Source organism: Amblyraja radiata, chromosome 3 (assembly GCF_010909765.2).
Source record: "Amblyraja radiata isolate CabotCenter1 chromosome 3, sAmbRad1.1.pri, whole genome shotgun sequence".
Lineage (NCBI taxonomy): Eukaryota > Metazoa > Chordata > Chondrichthyes > Rajiformes > Rajidae > Amblyraja > Amblyraja radiata.
This window is the reverse complement of record NC_045958.1, coordinates 60,937,967-60,956,605: the sequence shown is the minus strand read 5'-3', so window position 1 is coordinate 60,956,605 and position 18,639 is coordinate 60,937,967. Positions and strand designations below refer to the sequence as shown.

At 44.0% G+C, this 18,639-nt stretch overlaps 2 protein-coding genes across 4 annotated transcripts in view; one reads left to right on the top strand and one right to left on the bottom strand.

Annotated features, from left to right (window-relative positions):
• polr1e (RNA polymerase I subunit E) overlaps window positions 1-4,095 on the bottom strand; it is a 49,870-nt gene extending 45,775 nt beyond the window's left edge. Inside the window, exons 1-2 of one of the 2 annotated variants that reach the window (XM_033017886.1) lie at window positions 3,782-4,095; window positions 3,387-3,696 (exon numbers count right to left, since the gene is read on the bottom strand). In XM_033017886.1, coding sequence (XP_032873777.1) covers window positions 3,387-3,696; window positions 3,782-4,080 — 609 coding nt within the window. In that variant the 5' untranslated portion in view covers window positions 4,081-4,095. Of the gene's footprint in view, window positions 1-3,386; window positions 3,697-3,781 lie in introns of those variants that run through there. The other variant, XM_033017887.1, reaches the window with a different exon arrangement.
• A 2,079-nt stretch (window positions 4,096-6,174) lies between these two features.
• On the top strand, window positions 6,175-18,639 carry zbtb5 (zinc finger and BTB domain containing 5). 2 transcript variants are annotated; one of them, XM_033017883.1, is made up of 2 exons: window positions 6,175-6,317; window positions 16,544-18,639. In XM_033017883.1, the coding sequence occupies exons 1-2, from the start codon at window positions 6,229-6,231 to the stop codon at window positions 18,582-18,584; spliced, it is 2,130 nt and encodes a 709-aa protein (XP_032873774.1). In that variant the 5' UTR covers window positions 6,175-6,228; the 3' UTR covers window positions 18,585-18,639. The 2 variants fall into 2 exon arrangements, with proteins under 2 accessions (XP_032873774.1, XP_032873775.1); XM_033017884.1 differs by lacking the exon at window positions 6,175-6,317 and adding an exon at window positions 7,353-7,596.

Here is an 18,639-nt window from a genome sequence, read left to right as displayed (position 1 = left end):
GCGTGCACAGCCTAAAGTTGTTGGACAACTTGTTCTATTTGATCTTCCGTTTGTGCACGTCGAGTTGATTGTATTAGTCGAAACAGGGCGGACCACGTGAAGGTTGCAATCTCCCACCCCACGTACAGAGGGATCTTGGAATCCAAGTCCATAGTTCCCTTAAAGTGGCAACATAAGTAGATAGAATGGTAATGATGTTTGATATGCTTGTTTTTCATTGGTTGTCATTGAGTATAAGAATTATAGGTTAGGCCACGTTTGGAGTATTGTATGCCTTTCTGGTCACCCCAATGTACAAAGGATGTAGAGCCAGGCTTTGGAAAGGAGCCCACAATGGTCCATTAGTGTCTATGAGGGATGTGATAAAGAAAGGATACTAACAGTATCCCTTACCAAAAAGTTGCCTGGAGGAGGTATTAACAACAAGGTGAGGCTGAACTAACTTGGCTTGTTTTCTCTGGAATGCCAGAGGCTGAGGGGAGACAAATTGAATATGTACTGATGGAAGTATCTAAAATTATCAGAGGCATAGATAGAGTAGGCAGTCAGAACCCTTTTTTCCTCAGGGTGGAAATGTCAAAGACTAGAGGGCATCGCTTTAAGTGAAAGGCAAAATTTTAAAATGTGCAGAGCATTTTTTTTGTTTTACAGAGTGTGGTGGGAGCCTAAAACAAACTGCCAGAGATGGTTGTGTAGGCAGATATGAAAATGGCTTTTAAGAGGCTTTCAGTGAGGTGCATGGATATGCAGGGAATGAAGGATTATGTATCAGTGTGTAGGCAGATGAGATTTGTTTATAACATTGCATTATGTTCAGCACATACATTGTTGGTCAAATTATCTGTTCCTGTGCTGTAGAGTTCTATGTTCTATAAATGAAATCCTAGCTTGGCCAACGTCTCCCTATAATTCAAGCCATGGAATCCTGGCAACATTTCTGTAATCTTTCTCTGCATTCTTTCCAACTCAATGACAACTTTCCCTTAGTAGGGTGATCAAACTAAACACAATATTCCATGTGCGGCTTCAAACTGCAGAGAGGACCCCACCCAAAACACCATCTGTCCATTCCCTCCTGCCTGACCCGCTGAGTTACTCTAGCACTTTATTTCCCACAGAACTTCCAACATTTCCCAATGCCACCAATGTTATGTTATAGGAGCAGAATTGGGCCATTTTGTCCATCAAGTCTACTCCACCATTTAAATATGGCTGATCTATCTTTTCCTCTCAACCCTGTTCTCCTGCCTTCTCCCCATAACCAGTAATAATCAAGAATCTATCAATCTCTGCCTTAAAAATATCCTTTGACTTGGCCTCCACAGCCTTCTGTGGCAAATCATTCCACAGATTCACCACCCTCTGACTAAAGAAATTCCTCCTCATCTCCTTTCTAAATGTACATCCTTTTATGCTGAGGTTATGGCTGCTGGTCCTAAACACTCCCACTAGTGGAAACATCCTCTCCACATTCACTCTATCCAGGCCTTTCACTATTTGATAAATTTCCCCTCAACCTTCTAAAATCCAGCACTGTCAAATGTTAACCCACTCATTTCTGGGATCATTCTTGTACACCTCCTCTGGATCCTCTCCAATGTCCGCACATACCTCTTCAGACATCAAGCTCATAACTGCTCACAATACTCCAAATGCGTTCTGGCCAGTGTCTAGTAGTCTGAAGAAGGGTCTCGACCCGAAACGTCACCTATTCCTTCACTCCATAGATGCTGTCTCACCCGCTGAGTTTCTCCAGCTTTTTTGTCTACCTTCGATTTTTCCAGCATCTGCAGTTCTTCCTTTTATTTATACATTTATCTATTTATCTTATTATTTATTTTATTTATTATTTATTTCGAACAGTGTCTAATAGTTATGAGACCCTCTGCGTTACATCCCTGTTTTTATATTCTATTCCTCCCGAAATAAATGCAACCATTACATTTGCCTTCCTTACTACCGAATCGACATGCAAATTAACTTCTTGGGAATCCTGTACCAACACTCGCAAGTCCATTTACACATCCCTTTATAGGTATGTTGCAAAGCCTACCTGAAGCGTCGTTGAAAATCTGTCGCTGCGGGTGTGCGCGATTTTGGCGCCGTCTAGAGGGGGGCGGGTTTAAAACGCGATTTTCTCTAGGCTGTTCCAATCGAAGATGTTCAGCCTTGTAAAATATTAACGAAAAATCGCTGAAAGACCCCGTCGCAAAAGCTATTATTAGTTTTAAAGGCCTTGAATAATAGTTATAGTAGTTTAAAAATCAATCTCTAAACCCGCGACCATCAGCAACCGCAGGGTCTCATAAAGCAGACAACTGAAGGTAAGCTGTATATTTTTACATTAAAAAGGGCTTCTAAAGATCCCTTTATACAAAGTTTAATATTGCGAGTAGCTCATTTTGGGTCCATTATATCCCGCAGTATTTTTCTCGGCATTTGGGGGCACAAATCTACCGCAATGTGAACGTTCTAAACCAGCGCGTTCCACAGGGACCCACTAGAAAGCTGATTTAAATGGGCATTTATTTACAGCAATTGAACACTAAATTCCTTCCATTTGGTCTATAAATTAATGTAAATGAGATTTAAAAATCATGTTTTATTGTGAATTATTTATGAATATTATTTGGACATTTAGGCTATTTAAAAATGTTAATCATTTATTAAGAAATGGATAGATGTTTAGATCTAGTAATTGAAGTCTGAAATTAGCTACAATTAGGTAACTAACTAATTATATGCTTTAATTTCAGGTCATCCAAGTAAGATTATTTTATATTTGTTTCAGAATGCTTCAATCTATGATAACTGAAAATTTCATTCAGTTCTCTTAATTTTTAAGAAAGTTATGGGCTTTTGACTGTTCACGATCACAGCTTTTTTGTTATGTCCATAGAAAATCAATAGGGAACAAGATGCTCATTTCCGAGTATGAAAATGGCCATAACTTTTTAAATACTTGAGATATGAAAGTGAATTAGGTGTCAAATTAAACTTATTTTTATGCTTTATCTGATGGGATAAATTGCAGACTTGATTTTTAAAATCTCAACATTTTGTAACATTGCTACCCTTTACCTCTCATACCTTCAGTTAGATTTCAGACCTTAGTTTTAGATTGAATGAACTACATCCCCTTGGAACTCGCTATAAACAAGACATTACTTTGTCTCAGGCTGCGCCACCCACAGCTTCACCTTGGATCCCACTTTTACAACACAAACTGTGAGCACAAAGTAAACGTTCTCACTCCCCGCCGTCTCCTCTCCTTCTGCTGCCCCACCGCCGCCCTTCCTTCCCTCCCTCCCTCCCATTGATCCGATAGTTACAGTCCCGGCCCTGATGGAGAATAATCATCTCCCTCTTTTCGCCCCAGCCCCTACCGAGGGTGGCCCATTGATGCGGCTCCTGCTCCGCGCTCTCCCGGTATTTCCACACAACGTGCGCTGCCATCCCCGCAAACCAAACCAGACCAGACTGAGCGCAACACACACGCCGTCCGCAACGGAGCCCGCAGCAGCACCGCCGCCTACAGGCCCGGAGTCCGCAGCACCGCCGCTACAGGCCCGGAGTCTGCAGCACCGCCGCCTACAGGCCCGGAGTCTGCAACACCGCCGCCTACAGGCCCGGAGTCTGCAGCACCGCCGCCTACAGGCCCCGAGTCTGCAGCACCGCCGCCTACAGGCCCGGAGTCTGCAACACCGCCGCCTACAGGCTCTGCTATAAGAGCTTTGACACCGCCTACAGGCTCGGAGTCGGCAACACCGCTGCCCACAACCTGCAACACCGCCGCCTACAGGCCCGGAGCCTATAATTCCGCCACCCGCAGGCACTGAACCTGCGACGCCGCCGCCTACACGCCGGAATCTGTGGGTGTCGGCCCCGCCGTCCGTAGACCCGGAGCCCGGCAGCGCCTGCAACACCGCCACCGGCAGGCCTGGAGTCAAACCACCCCGCATCTGTCACATCGCCGCCTTCCTTCCGCCAAGTGAGCACTCGAGTTAGCCGGCCCGATCCGCACCTCCAGGCTGAGCCGACTGCAACCTGGTGGACGAAGTAGTGAGACACCACCAACATTTCACCTTCACTGTTAGCATCTTGGAACACCTGAAGAAGTTAAGAAACATTGTGAGCAGCTGACCTTCATACAAAATATTTCCATCGTTTTCTGATTGTTATTCCAGATTTCCATCGACTTTTTATTTCCAGACATTATTAGCTGTCTTTGGCCCTGCTCCAATAATCAGGAAATAGTAACGCGTGCAATACCCAGCCAACACAGTATTGAAGACTAAAATTCAAGGCGCTGGAATAACTCAGCAGGTTAGGAGGGAATTGACAGGGTAGACAAGGGTATGGAAATTAAGCAGGAAGATTGATGTTAAGCCAAAATATCAAATGACTAAAAAGGCTGAATGCATCATATGCCCACTCCTCTTCCTACTTCTGTTATTGTGTTCCAATTTTTTACTCATTTGCAAGAAACATTCATCTTAATTCTCAAACAATAACATTAATTTCAGTATTTGACACAGCTTTCATTGTGCTGTGTTTCATTGTGTTTGTGGGGCAAAGTCAGCAAGCCCAAGACCCATATGCAGTGTTCTGCCCAAGTAGTGCAACAAACTGACCTGCAAATATAATGAAAACACCAGAAACTGCAGTTGTGAGAATCTTGAGCAAAAAACAAAGTGCAAGAGGAATTTACTGTTATCTGTCAAATACTGCCAGGCCCACTGAGCTTCTCCAGCACTTCTTGCAAATATATTATTCTTTCATTATTGATGCATCTAAATCCTGGGACTCCCATCTTCGTTTTCTTGTGTTTGAGGCAGCAGAAGTTATGTAACTCCATGGGGCCATGGTGTCAGTTTTCAAAACTGAGTTGCAGGGAGAAGTAAGGTGCAGTGCAAAAGACTGCAGTATTTGGAGATTGGTTAAAACTGATTAGGTGATAGAGGCTGTTGAATACTGACCTTTAGAGAGGCATTTATGGAAACAAGGTGAAAAGGGGACACAAGCAGAAGAATGGAAAACAATGAGAAAGCAGTTTACCCCGACGACCCAAAATGGTTATTTTGGATTTGAAAACGCTCAACCCGAAGTTGACGTCGATCCGGCCCAGCAGAACGCTGTCATTCTGTCAGTTGACTCACGGCTATTCCTTGAAATTCCATTTCAAGCAGGGTGCAAGGTCACCAAATTCAAGTGCAGTTTCTTAGCACTTCAAGCAGGGTGCAAGGCCACCAAATTCAAGTGCAGTTTCATACCATTTCAAGCAGGGTGCAAGGCCACCAAAGAGAGCGAGTCGTGACCTCTCCCTCTACCACCTTGCAGAGACTAAGCCACGCCCACACTTCTGGGTTTTATAGTCCCTCCCCTCCCACCAGAAGGGGCGTGGCCTTCATGGCATGATTGACAGGAGAGAGAATCTCAACATTTTTAAGAACTAATAACTCTTATCTTTCATCGATGGGAAAAATCCTCGGCACCTGATGAGCAGAGGGGGACTCTGAGTAAGATGGCCAAAAATCACAGCCGTACGTGGTAGCGTTTTTTCCAAAATCAATATAAAGCGCAAACAGGAAGTGGTCAAGATTAGACTTTTAATTATATAGACTTTGGGAGAACTCTCCCCAGTCGTGTGTGAGCTGTTCTTTGTTTAACTCAATAAAGATCACAATACAACCAATATAACTCGGTACAAATGTGTGTACACATATATTGGGTACTATAGCATTAATAAATTAGCGCATAAATGTCATGGCCAGTGATATTTGTGGCAAGAGTTCCATATAACTATAGCCCAAATCCATAAAATGCAATCTGATGAATTCAAGGGTTGGTTGAGAGAATTAGCGTTGGTGGGATTGGCGAGTGGTGAAATTCAGAAAGTGAAACTGAACTGCTGACCAATAAATATATATTTAAATTTTGGCAATGTATATACATTCCTGGGTTAATATTGAGGCCTGCAACATAATCACAATTTTTGCTAATTTTGTTCAAAGAATTTAAAATTACTGGAGTCCTTTTAAATTATTATAAATTTAAAACATAATTACTGTTAGTTCTAGAGCATGTTACATTTCCACAATTGCTTCTCAGATTAATTTATATTAAATATCCAGCTGTATCCAGAATGAAGTCTCAATTCGTAACATTGACTGTCCTTTTCTCTCCACAGATGCTACTTGATCTGCTGTTCTTGCATCAGATTGTTTGATGCTGAAGAGCCCAAAGCTTGATACTGATTCACCCAGATTTTCGCTTTGTTATGGCAATATCTACTTCAGGGAACAATTTATTAAAAGGTATTTATAATGTGTTAAAATGACTAACTTTTTATTGACAGGTAGACAAAAATGCAGTTTGTTTTAGTGATTTATTGTGAACAATAAATGCAGTTTCATTTGTAGCCATTGGTTAGTGATTGTTTTTCTTATAAGAATTCTTTTTTCTTATTTTAGTAAGCAGAATAACATATCTAAACAGGAAAGTATGATAATATTCTGCAGGTTAAACAATATCTGTGACAAGAGAAAATTATGGCCTTTAATTTATCAGAACTATAAAATGTTAGAAAGTAAACATGTTTTAAGTTGCAAAGGGGTTGGCGTAGTAAACAATGGCTATATCATTGGTGCTCACATCCTGTGAAAATATATTTAAAACAAGAATGTAAAAGTCCCCATAGACAAAATGCTGGAGTAATTCAGCAGGTCAGACAGCATCTCTGGAGAAAAAGGATAGGTGATGTTTCGGGTTGGGTTACAGATACACACTATATCTTTGGTATAAACCAGCACCTGCAGTAGTTCCTTGGTTCGACGTTATTGAATGGGTCTTTTAATGCGGACTGGCCAACATTTATCCCTCAGTTAGCGTCGCTGAATCAGACTGATTCATTTAAGCTAATAAGCAAAATGCTGGAGTAACTCAGCGGGACAGGCAGCATCTCTGGAGAAAATGAATGGGTGATATTTCGGGTCGACACCCTTCATCAGACTGGTCTGGGGAGAGGGGAACGAGAGATATAGCAGAGTCGGAGAGTTATGTTGCGGTGTTTTCCCTCTTTGCAAATTGATTGACACATTGGGAAACTGGTACGGTTTGAGATTGTGAAAGACGATTATTTAAAAAAAATAAACAGATTTAATTTGCATTCCTCATATTTGTTTAAGAGTAAAGCCTGATGCTTGATGCGGGGATGCCGTTGTCCACACCAAAGATCCTATAGCGGAGCTATAAGATCTTTGGTCCACACATCACCCGCTGCACCCAGCCGGGCAATGACACGGGGAGGGCGCCAAGCTGCGGCTGGCACGCCAGCTTCCGGTTCCGGGTGAGAGGTGGCAGTGTCAGAGGCCGATGGGGAGGAGAAAGTGGTCGCTGTTGCTGTGTTCAGTCAGGGCGGCGCAGACGCTGGAGCGGGGCTCGTCGCAGACCGTCGCCCGTTGCCCCTCCCGTCGCCGGCGCCGGCTCGAGGCCGCAGCCCGGGCCGCTCTCGCGCTCCGGCCGTTGGCAGCGGCGCGCGGCACAGGCACAGGCACAGGTACCGGGCGTAGGCGCGGTGCGCGTGCGCAGTCAGAGGTGAGCCCACAATGAGGGTGCGAGCTCGATATCCCCCCCCCCTGGGGATGCCCGACCCGCACCGCAGGGGGCACCGCGCCACCCCCCCTGGGGATGCCCGACCTGCACCGCAGGGGGCACCGCCCCTCCCCCCCCCTTGGGATGCCTGACCCGCACCGCAGGGGGCACCGCCCCCCCCCGCGGGACGTCCCACTGCACGCGCTCAACCCGCGAGTGACCGGTGCACCAGTCCACCCTTCCCCCACACACGGTGCACAAACACAACACTCATCCACACACACACACCGTGCACAAACGCACTCATGCGCCCACACACCGTGCACAACGCACACCTGCACTCATGCATCCACACACGCGCGCAGTGTCCCCATACACAATCAAGCACCGCACATACACACAATCATGCACTCACTGCATCTTTCCCCCCTGACCCCACACCATGCATTCACCACCACAACCTCATCTCCCTTGCCCTTCCTTGAGCCTCTTCAAATCTTCCTGCTCTCCCCATCCACTGTATAGCGAGGAATTCAAAGAAATTCATATTAGATTTTTTTAAATCCTCAGAGGAATGAATGGTATTTAATGAAGATAAATCCCCAGGACCTGATGACCTGCATCTTCAGGGTCTGAAAGCGAATGTACTGAGTGGGTGCCCTGGTAGTAATTCTCAAAATTCCATGGGGGTGGGGGGTTACAGGATAGGATTGTTCAGACTAGGTACAAGCAGCTGCAGACGCTAGAATCTTGAGCAAGAAACAACGCCGGAGGAACTCAGTGACAGCATCTGTGGAGGGAAAGGGCAGACAACGTTTTGGACTGGGTTCCTCCAGTATTTTGTTTTTTTGGTTGCAATTAATTGTAATTCATGCAAGGGAAAATAAATTTGACAAATCAGTTGTAATTTATTTGTGATTGTAACCATCAAAATAGATAAAGGTGAACCAGTTGTTGATATGTATTTGGGCCTTAGTAAGGTTCTCGATAGGATGCACACAGAATTATTAAACAAAATTAGAGTGCACAGTAATGGGGGAAATGTACTGATGTGCATTCAGGATTTGCCAATGGACATCCATACCAGAAGGCATTTATTGAGCTTCAGGTTGTTTTATGACATTGATTACTTTTGGGAACATGAGGTGAACATGTACTGGTTTATGTTGGAATGTGTTAAGGAAAAGCCTTAAAGGTCCATCTAAAATTCTTCAAGTGTCTGAGTGGATGGAATACTCAGATGTTACTTTTTCTTCTTTAAAAGCTGCATTTGGTAATAAAAGTAATGGTTAAAGGCAGTTCGGTGAAATGTGGACTTAGAATAAAACCTGCAAAGTGCCATGTTAGTGGCTTTGTTATTAATATTTCAGTTTGTATGCTGTAATCTTCCACTTCAATTGTTTTCCAGTCAGAGTAACATCAGATGTTAACAAGAGACTTCCCATTTCTGCTGTCAACAGAGTAGATTCCTTTATTGAAGCACAATTTACAGCATTTGCTATTAAATTTGAGTTACCTAGGTTTTATTTCACTGTTACTCGGAATACCTTCTGCTGGGAGTGTTCTCCCCACAAATGCCATCGTTTGCCTTATTTCTTAACCTGAAAATCTTTGTAGATGGCATAATTTTGGCAGACTGTGTATAAAGATATTCCCGATGTTGTGCCTAAATTTGTCTTTTGTGTTTTCAACTCATTTGCTCCCCTTCTTATGATTCTAGGCTTGTGTTTCTGATATTAATTGTCTTTTGTGACCTGATCAGTAATAATTTTACAAATTGAATCATATGATAGGGAAGGTACACAAAACTGCTGGAGAAACTCAGCGGGTGCAGCAGCATTATGGAGCGAAGGAAATAGGTGACGTTTCGGGCCGAAACCCTTCTTCAGACTGATAGGGGGTGGGGGGGGGGAGACGGAAGGAAAAAGGGAGGAGGAGGAGCCCGAGGGCGGGGGGATGGGAGGAGACAGCTCGAGGGTTAAGGAAGGGGAGGAGACAGCAAGGGCTAGCAAAATTGGGAGAATTCAATGTTCATGCCTTCCGGACGCAGGCTACCCAGGCGGAATATGAGGTGTTGTTCCTCCAATTTCCGGTGTTGCTCACTCTGGCAATGGAGGAGACCCAGGACAGAGAGGTCGGATTGGGAATGGGAGGGGGAGTTGAAGTGCTGAGCCACCGGGAGTTCAGGTAGGTTCTTGCGGACTGAGCGGAGGTGTTCGGCGAAACGATCGCCCAACCTCCGCTTAGTCTCACCGATGTAAATGGTGTGATAGGGAAGTTTGGCTTGAGTGAATGCAGCCAGTCTTCACTGGAGCAGTTTTTCTCACTCAAAAATTTTTCATGAAACATTTTTGGTTGTGGACAAGACAGCTAATTAAGAAGATCAGGACACCGTTCTAAAGGCTGTTCTCTAACCAGAAATATAACTAATGGCTGTATGTCTGTGATGCTTCACATGCTGATTTCCTGAGCTTCAGCCATACTGGTAGATGAAAAGCTTGGTCATTTGCTTTTCATATGAAGACATGGGAATGGGAGAAAATCGTGTTTTTAGTAAAAAGCAGCATTTTCTATTAAATTGCAAAATAAAAAGGTATATTACTAAAGGTTGCAGTATAGATATGTTAAAATATGTTCACATTGTGCATTTGTTTTGTTAGTTTTCATACTCCACTTAACTATTGCATCTTAGTCCATATTTGCTGACACTTATTGTATTTTAAAATTCAAAAGTTTGCTGAATTAATCTATTATGAATGCTCAAGTGACATTAGGGTCATGATTAATAGAAACATGATTGCATTCACATATGGTATATCTTTCTGTTTCGACAATAATAAATCTAAACCTAAACTAGCTAAACCTTGTCTCAAGATTGACAGCACACTGATAATTAGTCTGCCCTCTGTTTTTTACTGGTATGCCCTCTTCATTCCTGTTTTCTTTATTTTCCTGAAGGAATTATTTGACATTATTTCAGTGATTTCCCTGTTTTTGTTCATTCATCATGAGCTGAAACATAACATGTTGTGCAAGTTATTTTCCAAGGGCTGTGAACCCTGAGCAATGTTTCAACCAGAAGTGATCACTATTGCAGACAGGTCGATTGCTGGCTAGGAATTAAATTATTTTGGCCTCTGTCTCCCACATTGTCTTTAAACTTGAAGTTTTTAAACCAGTGGGGAGACACGGTCCTTATAGGTTTTGGGTCACTTGTACATGCTGAATGATGTGAGAGCTGCTCCCATGGGATGGATCAGCTTCCAGTGGCTGGGAAATTATTACCAGTAAACCCAAGGAACTGATTGTTGACCTTAGAAGAGGAAGGCGGATGATCCACAAACTTGTCTTCATCGATGGTTTGGTGGTGGAGAGTAAATGACTTCAAGTTCCTGGGCATGATTATCTCTGAAGATCTGTCCTGGACCCAGCATATTGATGCAATCATGAAGAAAGATCATCAATGCCTCTACTTCCTTAGAAGATTGGGGAGATTTGTTATGTCAATGAATACACTCTTTAACATCTACAGGTGTATGGTAGAGAGTATATTGACTGGTTGCATCATGGCCTAGTTCTCCAACTCAAAACACCCAGGAACGAAGGATATTACAATAAGTGGTGAACACTGCCCAGTCCATCACGGATACTGACCTCCCAGCTATCGAAGGGATCTAAAGGAATCGCTGCCTCAAAAAGATAGCCAGCATCAGCAGGAACCCACACCACCCTGGCTACACTCTCATTTCACTCCTGCCATCAGGAAGAAGGTATATGAGCCTGAAAACAGTAACGTTCAGATTTTTGTTAACGATCTATTATTTACGATTCTATCCACTTTTGTGTCATCTGCAAACATACTAATCTTGCCTTATACATTCACAATCACAATAATACTTTATTAGCCAAGTATGCAAATAAAAAGCAACAGAACACACAAAACACATTTTAACATAAACATCCACCAGACACATCTCTGTGATGGAAGGCGAAAAAAGGTTCAATCTCTTCCCTTAGCTCTCCTCGAGCCCTCCATTGACGGGACGATCTTCACTCGTGTAGCCGACGGCTTTTGGGCCCTCCGCGTCGGGGCGATCCAGCTCCTGCATCAGGAGGATGTCAGCTCCCCCGCGCCGGGCGATCGAACCCCACGTCGGGGCTGGTCGAGCCTCTGTTCGCCGGAGCTCCCGACTAGCCTCTTCCGATACTGCGATGGTAAGTCCGCAGGCCGAGGTTGGAGCGATCCCAGGCAAGGGATCCGCTCCGATATTAAGTCAGCGCCCCGTGGCGGGGCCCAAAGTCAGTCCGAGGAGGCCTCCAGCTCCATCGATGATAGGCCGCAAAGCGATCAGAGACGCGACCCGGAAACATCGCGTCTCCGGCAAGGCAAGAAGCTGAAAAACAAAAAGTTTCCCCCTCCCCCCCCATATAAAAGAAACCGGAGAACATTTACACAAACTTATAAGACGCACTAAAAAAAACAAAAAAGCAAACAGACTGTTGGCGGGGCTGCCAATCATATGGCGCCCCCTGGTGGTATTCTCATCCAAATGTTATAAACCACAACAGCAATGGGCTCAGCTCTGATCCCTGAGGCACACCACTAGTTACAGGCCTCCAGTCTAAAAAAATAAACTTCCACAATTACTCTCTGCTTCTTTCCATGAAGCCAATTCTGTATCGAGTCGGGATCCTATGTGATCTAACCTTCCGGTACAGCTCATCCATGCAGAACCTTTTCAAATCAGATGATTAAACGCTACATTTTTAAATACAATGCTGGGGCAAATTCTTGGGTGTGTACGTGAATATCAGGGACCGCGGAACGTTTTTGAAAGTTGGGGCACTGAGCGATCACTGATCACCGGCCTCGGGGGTAACTGGTGAGGGAGCGGAGTGACCGAGAGGGGGGAGGGTGACACAATTATTATTTTTTGTTGTTGCTCGACCTCCAAAAACGGGGATAATACAGGCCATCCACCAACTCCAAAAGTGGGGGGGATATATCCCCCATCCCCCCCCCCCCCCCCTCTCTCGCCCTCTCTCTCTCGGGGCCGACTCTCTCCCTCTCGGGGCCGACTCCCACTCTCCCCCCCCCCTCCCACCCATGAATATTGTAACAAAAAAAGCATATCAGGCCCAACACATTAGATGTAATCACAAAGAAGGTGTACCAGCATATTAGAAGTTTCTTAGAAGTTTAAGGAGATTCAGCATGTCCCCAAATACTCCTTAACAAAAATACTGCATGAAAACAAGTCCTTCAGTCCACTGAGTCCATGCTGACCATTGATCACCCGTTCACATTAGTTGTATATTATCCATCTTTTACATTCACCCCCAACACATTGTGACAATTTACAGAGGTCATTTTACCTATAGGCACGCCTGTCTTTGGGATGTGGGAGGAAGCCAAAGCATCTGATGGATATCCATGGGGTCACGGGGAGAAGGTGCAAACTCAGCACCACAGGTCAGGATCGAGCACCTGTGCTGTTGTGCTGCCCCACAGATGTTCTGCAAGATTATCCTGACTGGATGCATCGGGGCTTGGTACAGCAATTCCAGTACACAACTCTATGCAAGAGGTGTTCAAAAGGGAACTGCAGATGCTGGAATATCGAAGGTACACAAAATTGCTGGAGGAACTCAGCGGGTGCAGCAGCATCTATGGAGCGAAGGAAATAGGCGACGTTTCGGGCCGAAACCCTTCTTCAGACTCTATGCAAGAGGTGGCTGAGCGTGGTAGACACAGCCTGGTCCATCACATGCACAACTCTCCCCTCCATCGAAAGCATCTACCTGCTGCCTCTAGAAGGCACCATCCATCAATAAGAATCCCCAACATCCAGGCCATGCCCTCTCCCACATCCATCGAGCAGCAGGTGCAGAAGCATGAACAGGTTCCAGAACAGCTACTTTACAACAACTATTGGATTCTTCAGCCAACCTGCACATTATAATGCTAGACACAAGGATCCATGGTAACTGGCTTAGAAAAAAAAGACACAAAGTGCTGGAGTAACTCAGCGGGTCAGGCAGCATCTCTGGACGACATGGATGGATGGCATTTTGGGTCGGGGCCCTTCAGACGCTAATCCTACCTCAGCAACAGAATACTATGACCCACTTTGTGCACCACTTCGTGGACTTGTTTTTGGTAAATGTGTTTTGCACTAACGTCGATGTTTAAAGTGTTGTCTTTCTTTTAAAAAAATTATGTAATTTATATATTGTTTGTATTTGTCTCAGTCAGTGAAGCTGCTGCAAACGCATTTTTCATTGTACCTCTACCTCATTATACGTATGTATATGACAATGAACTTAGCTTGACTATAGTGAATATCTGACCACTTGATATTCCAAAGCTTTTCCACATCTACATGTCACAGATCAGGACCGCGATGGAAACATCTCTGTCTGGATGAGCACACACCATCGACACTCAAGGTGTGTGGCACAATCCAAGATAAAGAAGTCTGCTTGATTGGCTCCAAAACAAATACTATCCATGGTTTTTAAATGAACCAATTACAAAAATAGTAGAGCCGCTGTTTAAAGATTTTCAAAAATCAGAGTTCTGGAGCATTCTAGCAGATGTGAAAATGACAAACATGACATTCTCCTGAAAATAAATGGCAGTTGGCTTAACATCTGTTGGGAAGTTGCTGGAGCCTTTAGTCAAAAAATAAATAGATAGTCGTTTAGAAAATGATTAACAGAGAAATCGTGTTTGACAAATGACTAGATTTCTTTAGGGTACAACATGTAAAGACAAACGAGAAGAAACTATAAACCTGTAGATGTAGTGTTTTTGGATTTCCAGAAGACCGAGGGGACACATAAAAGGCGAGTGTCCAATAAAAGAGTTCATAGTATTGGGGGAAATGTGTGAACATGGACTGAAGACTGATTGTCACAGAAGGCAGAGAACTGCAATAATTGTCTTTTTGAACTGAAGAAATGCATCCTATCGAGTATCCCAAGGCTCAGTCCTTTGGCCCTCAATTATTTATAATCAGATCCGGCTGCAATTTTTGATAACAATCTCTGCTATCTATGGTACCTCCTACTTTCATGTCATCTGCAAACATACTAATTTTGCCTTTTACATTTTTATCCAAATCGCTGATATAAAACACAAACATTAATGGGTCCATCATCAACCCCTGAGGCACACCACTAATTACAGGCATCCAGTCCAAAAAATACCCTGAGGAGGGGCAGTAAAATGAGGGATGATATTATTGAAAGATATAAGATCCCAACATTCTCAAATGAGGAGACAGTCACCAGACAAGGAGAGTATATTTAAGGAATTTCTTCTGGTGAATTGCTGGAACTCCCACCACAAGAGGCTTGTGGAGGCTAGATCACAATTGTAAATATACTGAAAGACAGAAAAAAAGTTTGTTGAGGAAAGAATAATTATTAGTGTAATAATTAGGGATAGTGTAATTATTTGGGAATCACTTTCAAAAGAGACACGGGCATGATGGATAGAAAATTCTTCAGTGTAATGATTTTATAATCTGAATTATTGTAGATATTCAAGAAGAAATTGAACCTCCATATGTCATTAGATATTGTGTCCACAATATTTCCATGGAATTTCTGCTAAAATACAACTGTTTAAAAAAAAATGTTTTGGTTATTTTTTTTAAAACAGTTGTATTTTTGTTTAACCGGTGAGTTATTGTATCGCAATTTGTGTCATGGGTGTATAATGTTCCTGAATAACATCTCTGTTGTATAATGGCGCCTATGCTTACTGATACTGTAATTCTGCTGATTTTCAGACAGATCCGTCAGTTTGTAGTCACAAGCATGTCCACTGTGAAGATGTGGGTTTGCAGCACAGCGGCCACTTACTGGTGTGCTGCATTAGAAATGCAAATTAAAAAATATATATGATGTACTGCACTAAAAACAAAGTGCTGGAGAAACTCAGCAGGTCAAGCAACATCTGGTGGGAATGGACAGGCGATTTATTTGGGTCAAGATCCTTCTCGAAGACCTGAAACGTCTGTCCATTCCCTCCACAGATACTGATCAATTTCCCTCCTGGGATAAATAGAGTTCTATCGTGTCGGCTGACCCACTGTGATCCTCCAGAACTGTGTTTTCTGCTCAGGATTTCAGCATCTGTAGTCCCTTGTGTTTCTATATATTGCTTTCATTAGATTTGTACCAACTAGATAGAAATTAAAATCATTTTATTATGTAGGGCTGTGTGGAGCTGTCCATGTGCACCTAAACAAGTCCAGATTGAGATATCTGCAGAATAGCTGCAGTCAGAAATGGCCTAGACCTCTTGTGCAATGTGATTAAGCGGTGATCACTTGCAAAGTACCATGTGAACCAGCATTTTTAAGTTAAAATTCACAGATACAGACTCACTAACCGTGAGCTGAAACTGCAATTCTTTTTTGTTCTTGATTATCCAGTGTAAGGAAGAATTCGACTTTCTTTATTTCCTTGTTTAAGAAGGAACTGCAGATGCTGGAAAATCGAAGGTAGACAAAAATGCTGGAGAAACTCAGCGGGTGAGGCAGCATCTATGGAGCGAAGGAAATAGGGTCTCGACCCGAAACGTTGCCTATTTCCTTCGCTCCATAGATGTTGCCTCACCCGCTGAGTTTCTCCAGCATTTTTGACTACCTTCTTTATTTCCTTCATCATTTCCACTAATGATCAATCAGATGCCAGAAATGTGCTGTCAATATGTGTCTCTCTTTTGCAAGTAACAGCTATTGTCAAGAAAGGAACACTTATTAAAACTTTGTGCATGAATTAAACACTTAAATAAATGTTCTTTTGACATTTATGAGAAGACCATTCTTTAAGTTATTTCTCATTGTTAATTGCAAGTCCTGTGATGATGCCTACAGACATGTGTGCAACCATAGAAAAAAAACCTTTTAATACCTTTTTTTTCCTGTTTTAATAGGATCATGGATTTCCCGGGGCACTTTGATCAAGTTTTCCAGCAGCTGAACTACCAGCGGCTTCACGGACAGCTCTGTGACTGTGTGATTGTTGTTGGGAGCCGACATTTCAAAGCACATCGCTCTGTGCTTGCAGCTTGCAGCACCCACTTCCGAGCGCTCTTTACTGTCCCCGAGACGGATCAATCGCTGAACATGGTTCAACTCGACAGTGAAGTGGTCACGGCAGAGGCTTTTGCAGCCCTTGTTGAAATGATGTACACCTCCACTCTGATGCTGGGAGAGAGTAATGTCATGGACGTGCTTCTAGCAGCTTCCCACCTCCACCTCAACTCTGTGGTGAAGGCATGCAAACATTACTTAACAACCAGGACTGTGCCAATGTCGCCAACTAGCGAAAGGCTTCAGGAACAAAATGCTCGCATGCAAAGGTCTTTCCTACTTCAGCAGCTGGGCTTGAGCTTGGTGAACTCAGCCCTCAGCTCCAGTCAGACAATGGACGAGCAGGTGGGGGTGAACTCGTCGCTGCGTCACCACTTGGAGGATCAGTCGACCGCGTTTCCCGTGAGGCGGCTGCAGAAAAGAAAAGCCATCCCCGACGAGAGATCAAAGCAGAGGATTCGGCAGTCGATAGATGAATCCATCATCAGTGAAGGAACATCAGATAACGGGCAGGGTGTGGTGCATACGTGTGGGGAGCTGTTTGCACCAGATTCCTTGAAATTGGGTGATGGCTGTAAAACTGATGCAGGTGTTGAAAACCAGGTGGAAAATGCAATGATTTTTGAGCAGGCCTTTAGCATGCCGGATGATAATCAGGTGCCCAGTCAGTCAGACAAAGGTGTAAGCCATTCCCAGGTGTCTGTAGCTTCACAAGCGACTCACATTGAAACCGGATTCAACCAAGAATCTGTAAATGAGAAATCGGATTTTCATTCCGAGACAACAGAAATTCACATCAACGGAAACGAGGACCAGGTCCGAATTGTGGTGAAGGCTGAGCCGTTGAGCTCACCTGATCCTCAAGATGAGACCAGCGATGCTGCCTCGCAGGCTGAAGGGAGTGAGTCAGTGGAGGTGGAAGGAGGAATGCCCGGCGCAGAAAAGCTGGAGCTTAGTCCAGAGAGCAGTGATCGAAGTTTCTCTGATCCTCAGTCTAGTACAGACAGAGTCACTGACATACACATTCTTGAATCTGCAAACACAGACATAAAAACTCCCTTTCATATTTCCACCTTTTTGAATAAGAATCGAACAAGCAGCTTCAGTGGGGGCCAAAGTGTAGACACCAACCTTCCAAACACAAATGACGGGAGACTGGAGAATGAAGCTTCTTACTTAATGAGCTCAGTGTCCAGTGTTTCTGCTGGTATCAATTCAACCATGGTAACACCTCGAATGGAGAATCCCTTTAACGACGGTCCTGATTCTCACTTCATGCGACCGATGCAGGACTTGTTGGGCCTGTCGTGCTCGCAGTCTTCCGAGTACAAAACTGGAGAACCATTCAGATTGGAATTTCCAATGCCCAACTCTGGATTGCATTCACTTTCCAGGCAATCGATCATCTCGTCACGAGGAGGAGCCAGCAACTTCCCAGGTTATCGCCGCATTGCCCCGAAAATGCCAATCGTGAGCTCTGTGGGAGACGGAGGTTCTGGGTTCCAAGACACTGGCACCAATTCCCAGGTCCGCATACTGAACAGTACCATGTCCGCTTCCGAAAAAAATCATTCTCTGCAGCCAGGCCCTCCTCAGCTGACACGGGCATCTGCAGACGTACTTTCAAAGTGCAAGAAAGCCATGTCGGAACACAATGTGTTGGTGGTGGAAGGTGCCCGCAAGTATGCGTGTAAAATCTGCTGCAAGACATTTTTAACATTAACGGATTGCAAGAAACACATTCGTGTTCACACGGGAGAAAAGCCCTATGCATGTTTAAAATGCGGGAAAAGATTCAGTCAGTCGAGTCACTTATACAAGCATTCTAAAACCACTTGCTTGAGATGGCATGGCAGCAACTTGCCAAGTACTCTACTTTGAGAAAGACATTCAGCACAGTTTGTATTTGCTGCTGTAAAAGGTGTTGCCTTTTTTT

Coding starts and splice junctions, on each gene's coding strand:
- zbtb5 (XM_033017883.1), top strand. CDS start 6,229: ATGCTGAAGAGCCCAAAGCTTGATACTGATTCACCCAGATTTTCGCTT. Junction 6,318..16,543: donor AGGGAACAATTTATTAAAAG/GTATTTATAATG, acceptor CTGTTTTAATAG/GATCATGGATTTCCCGGGGC.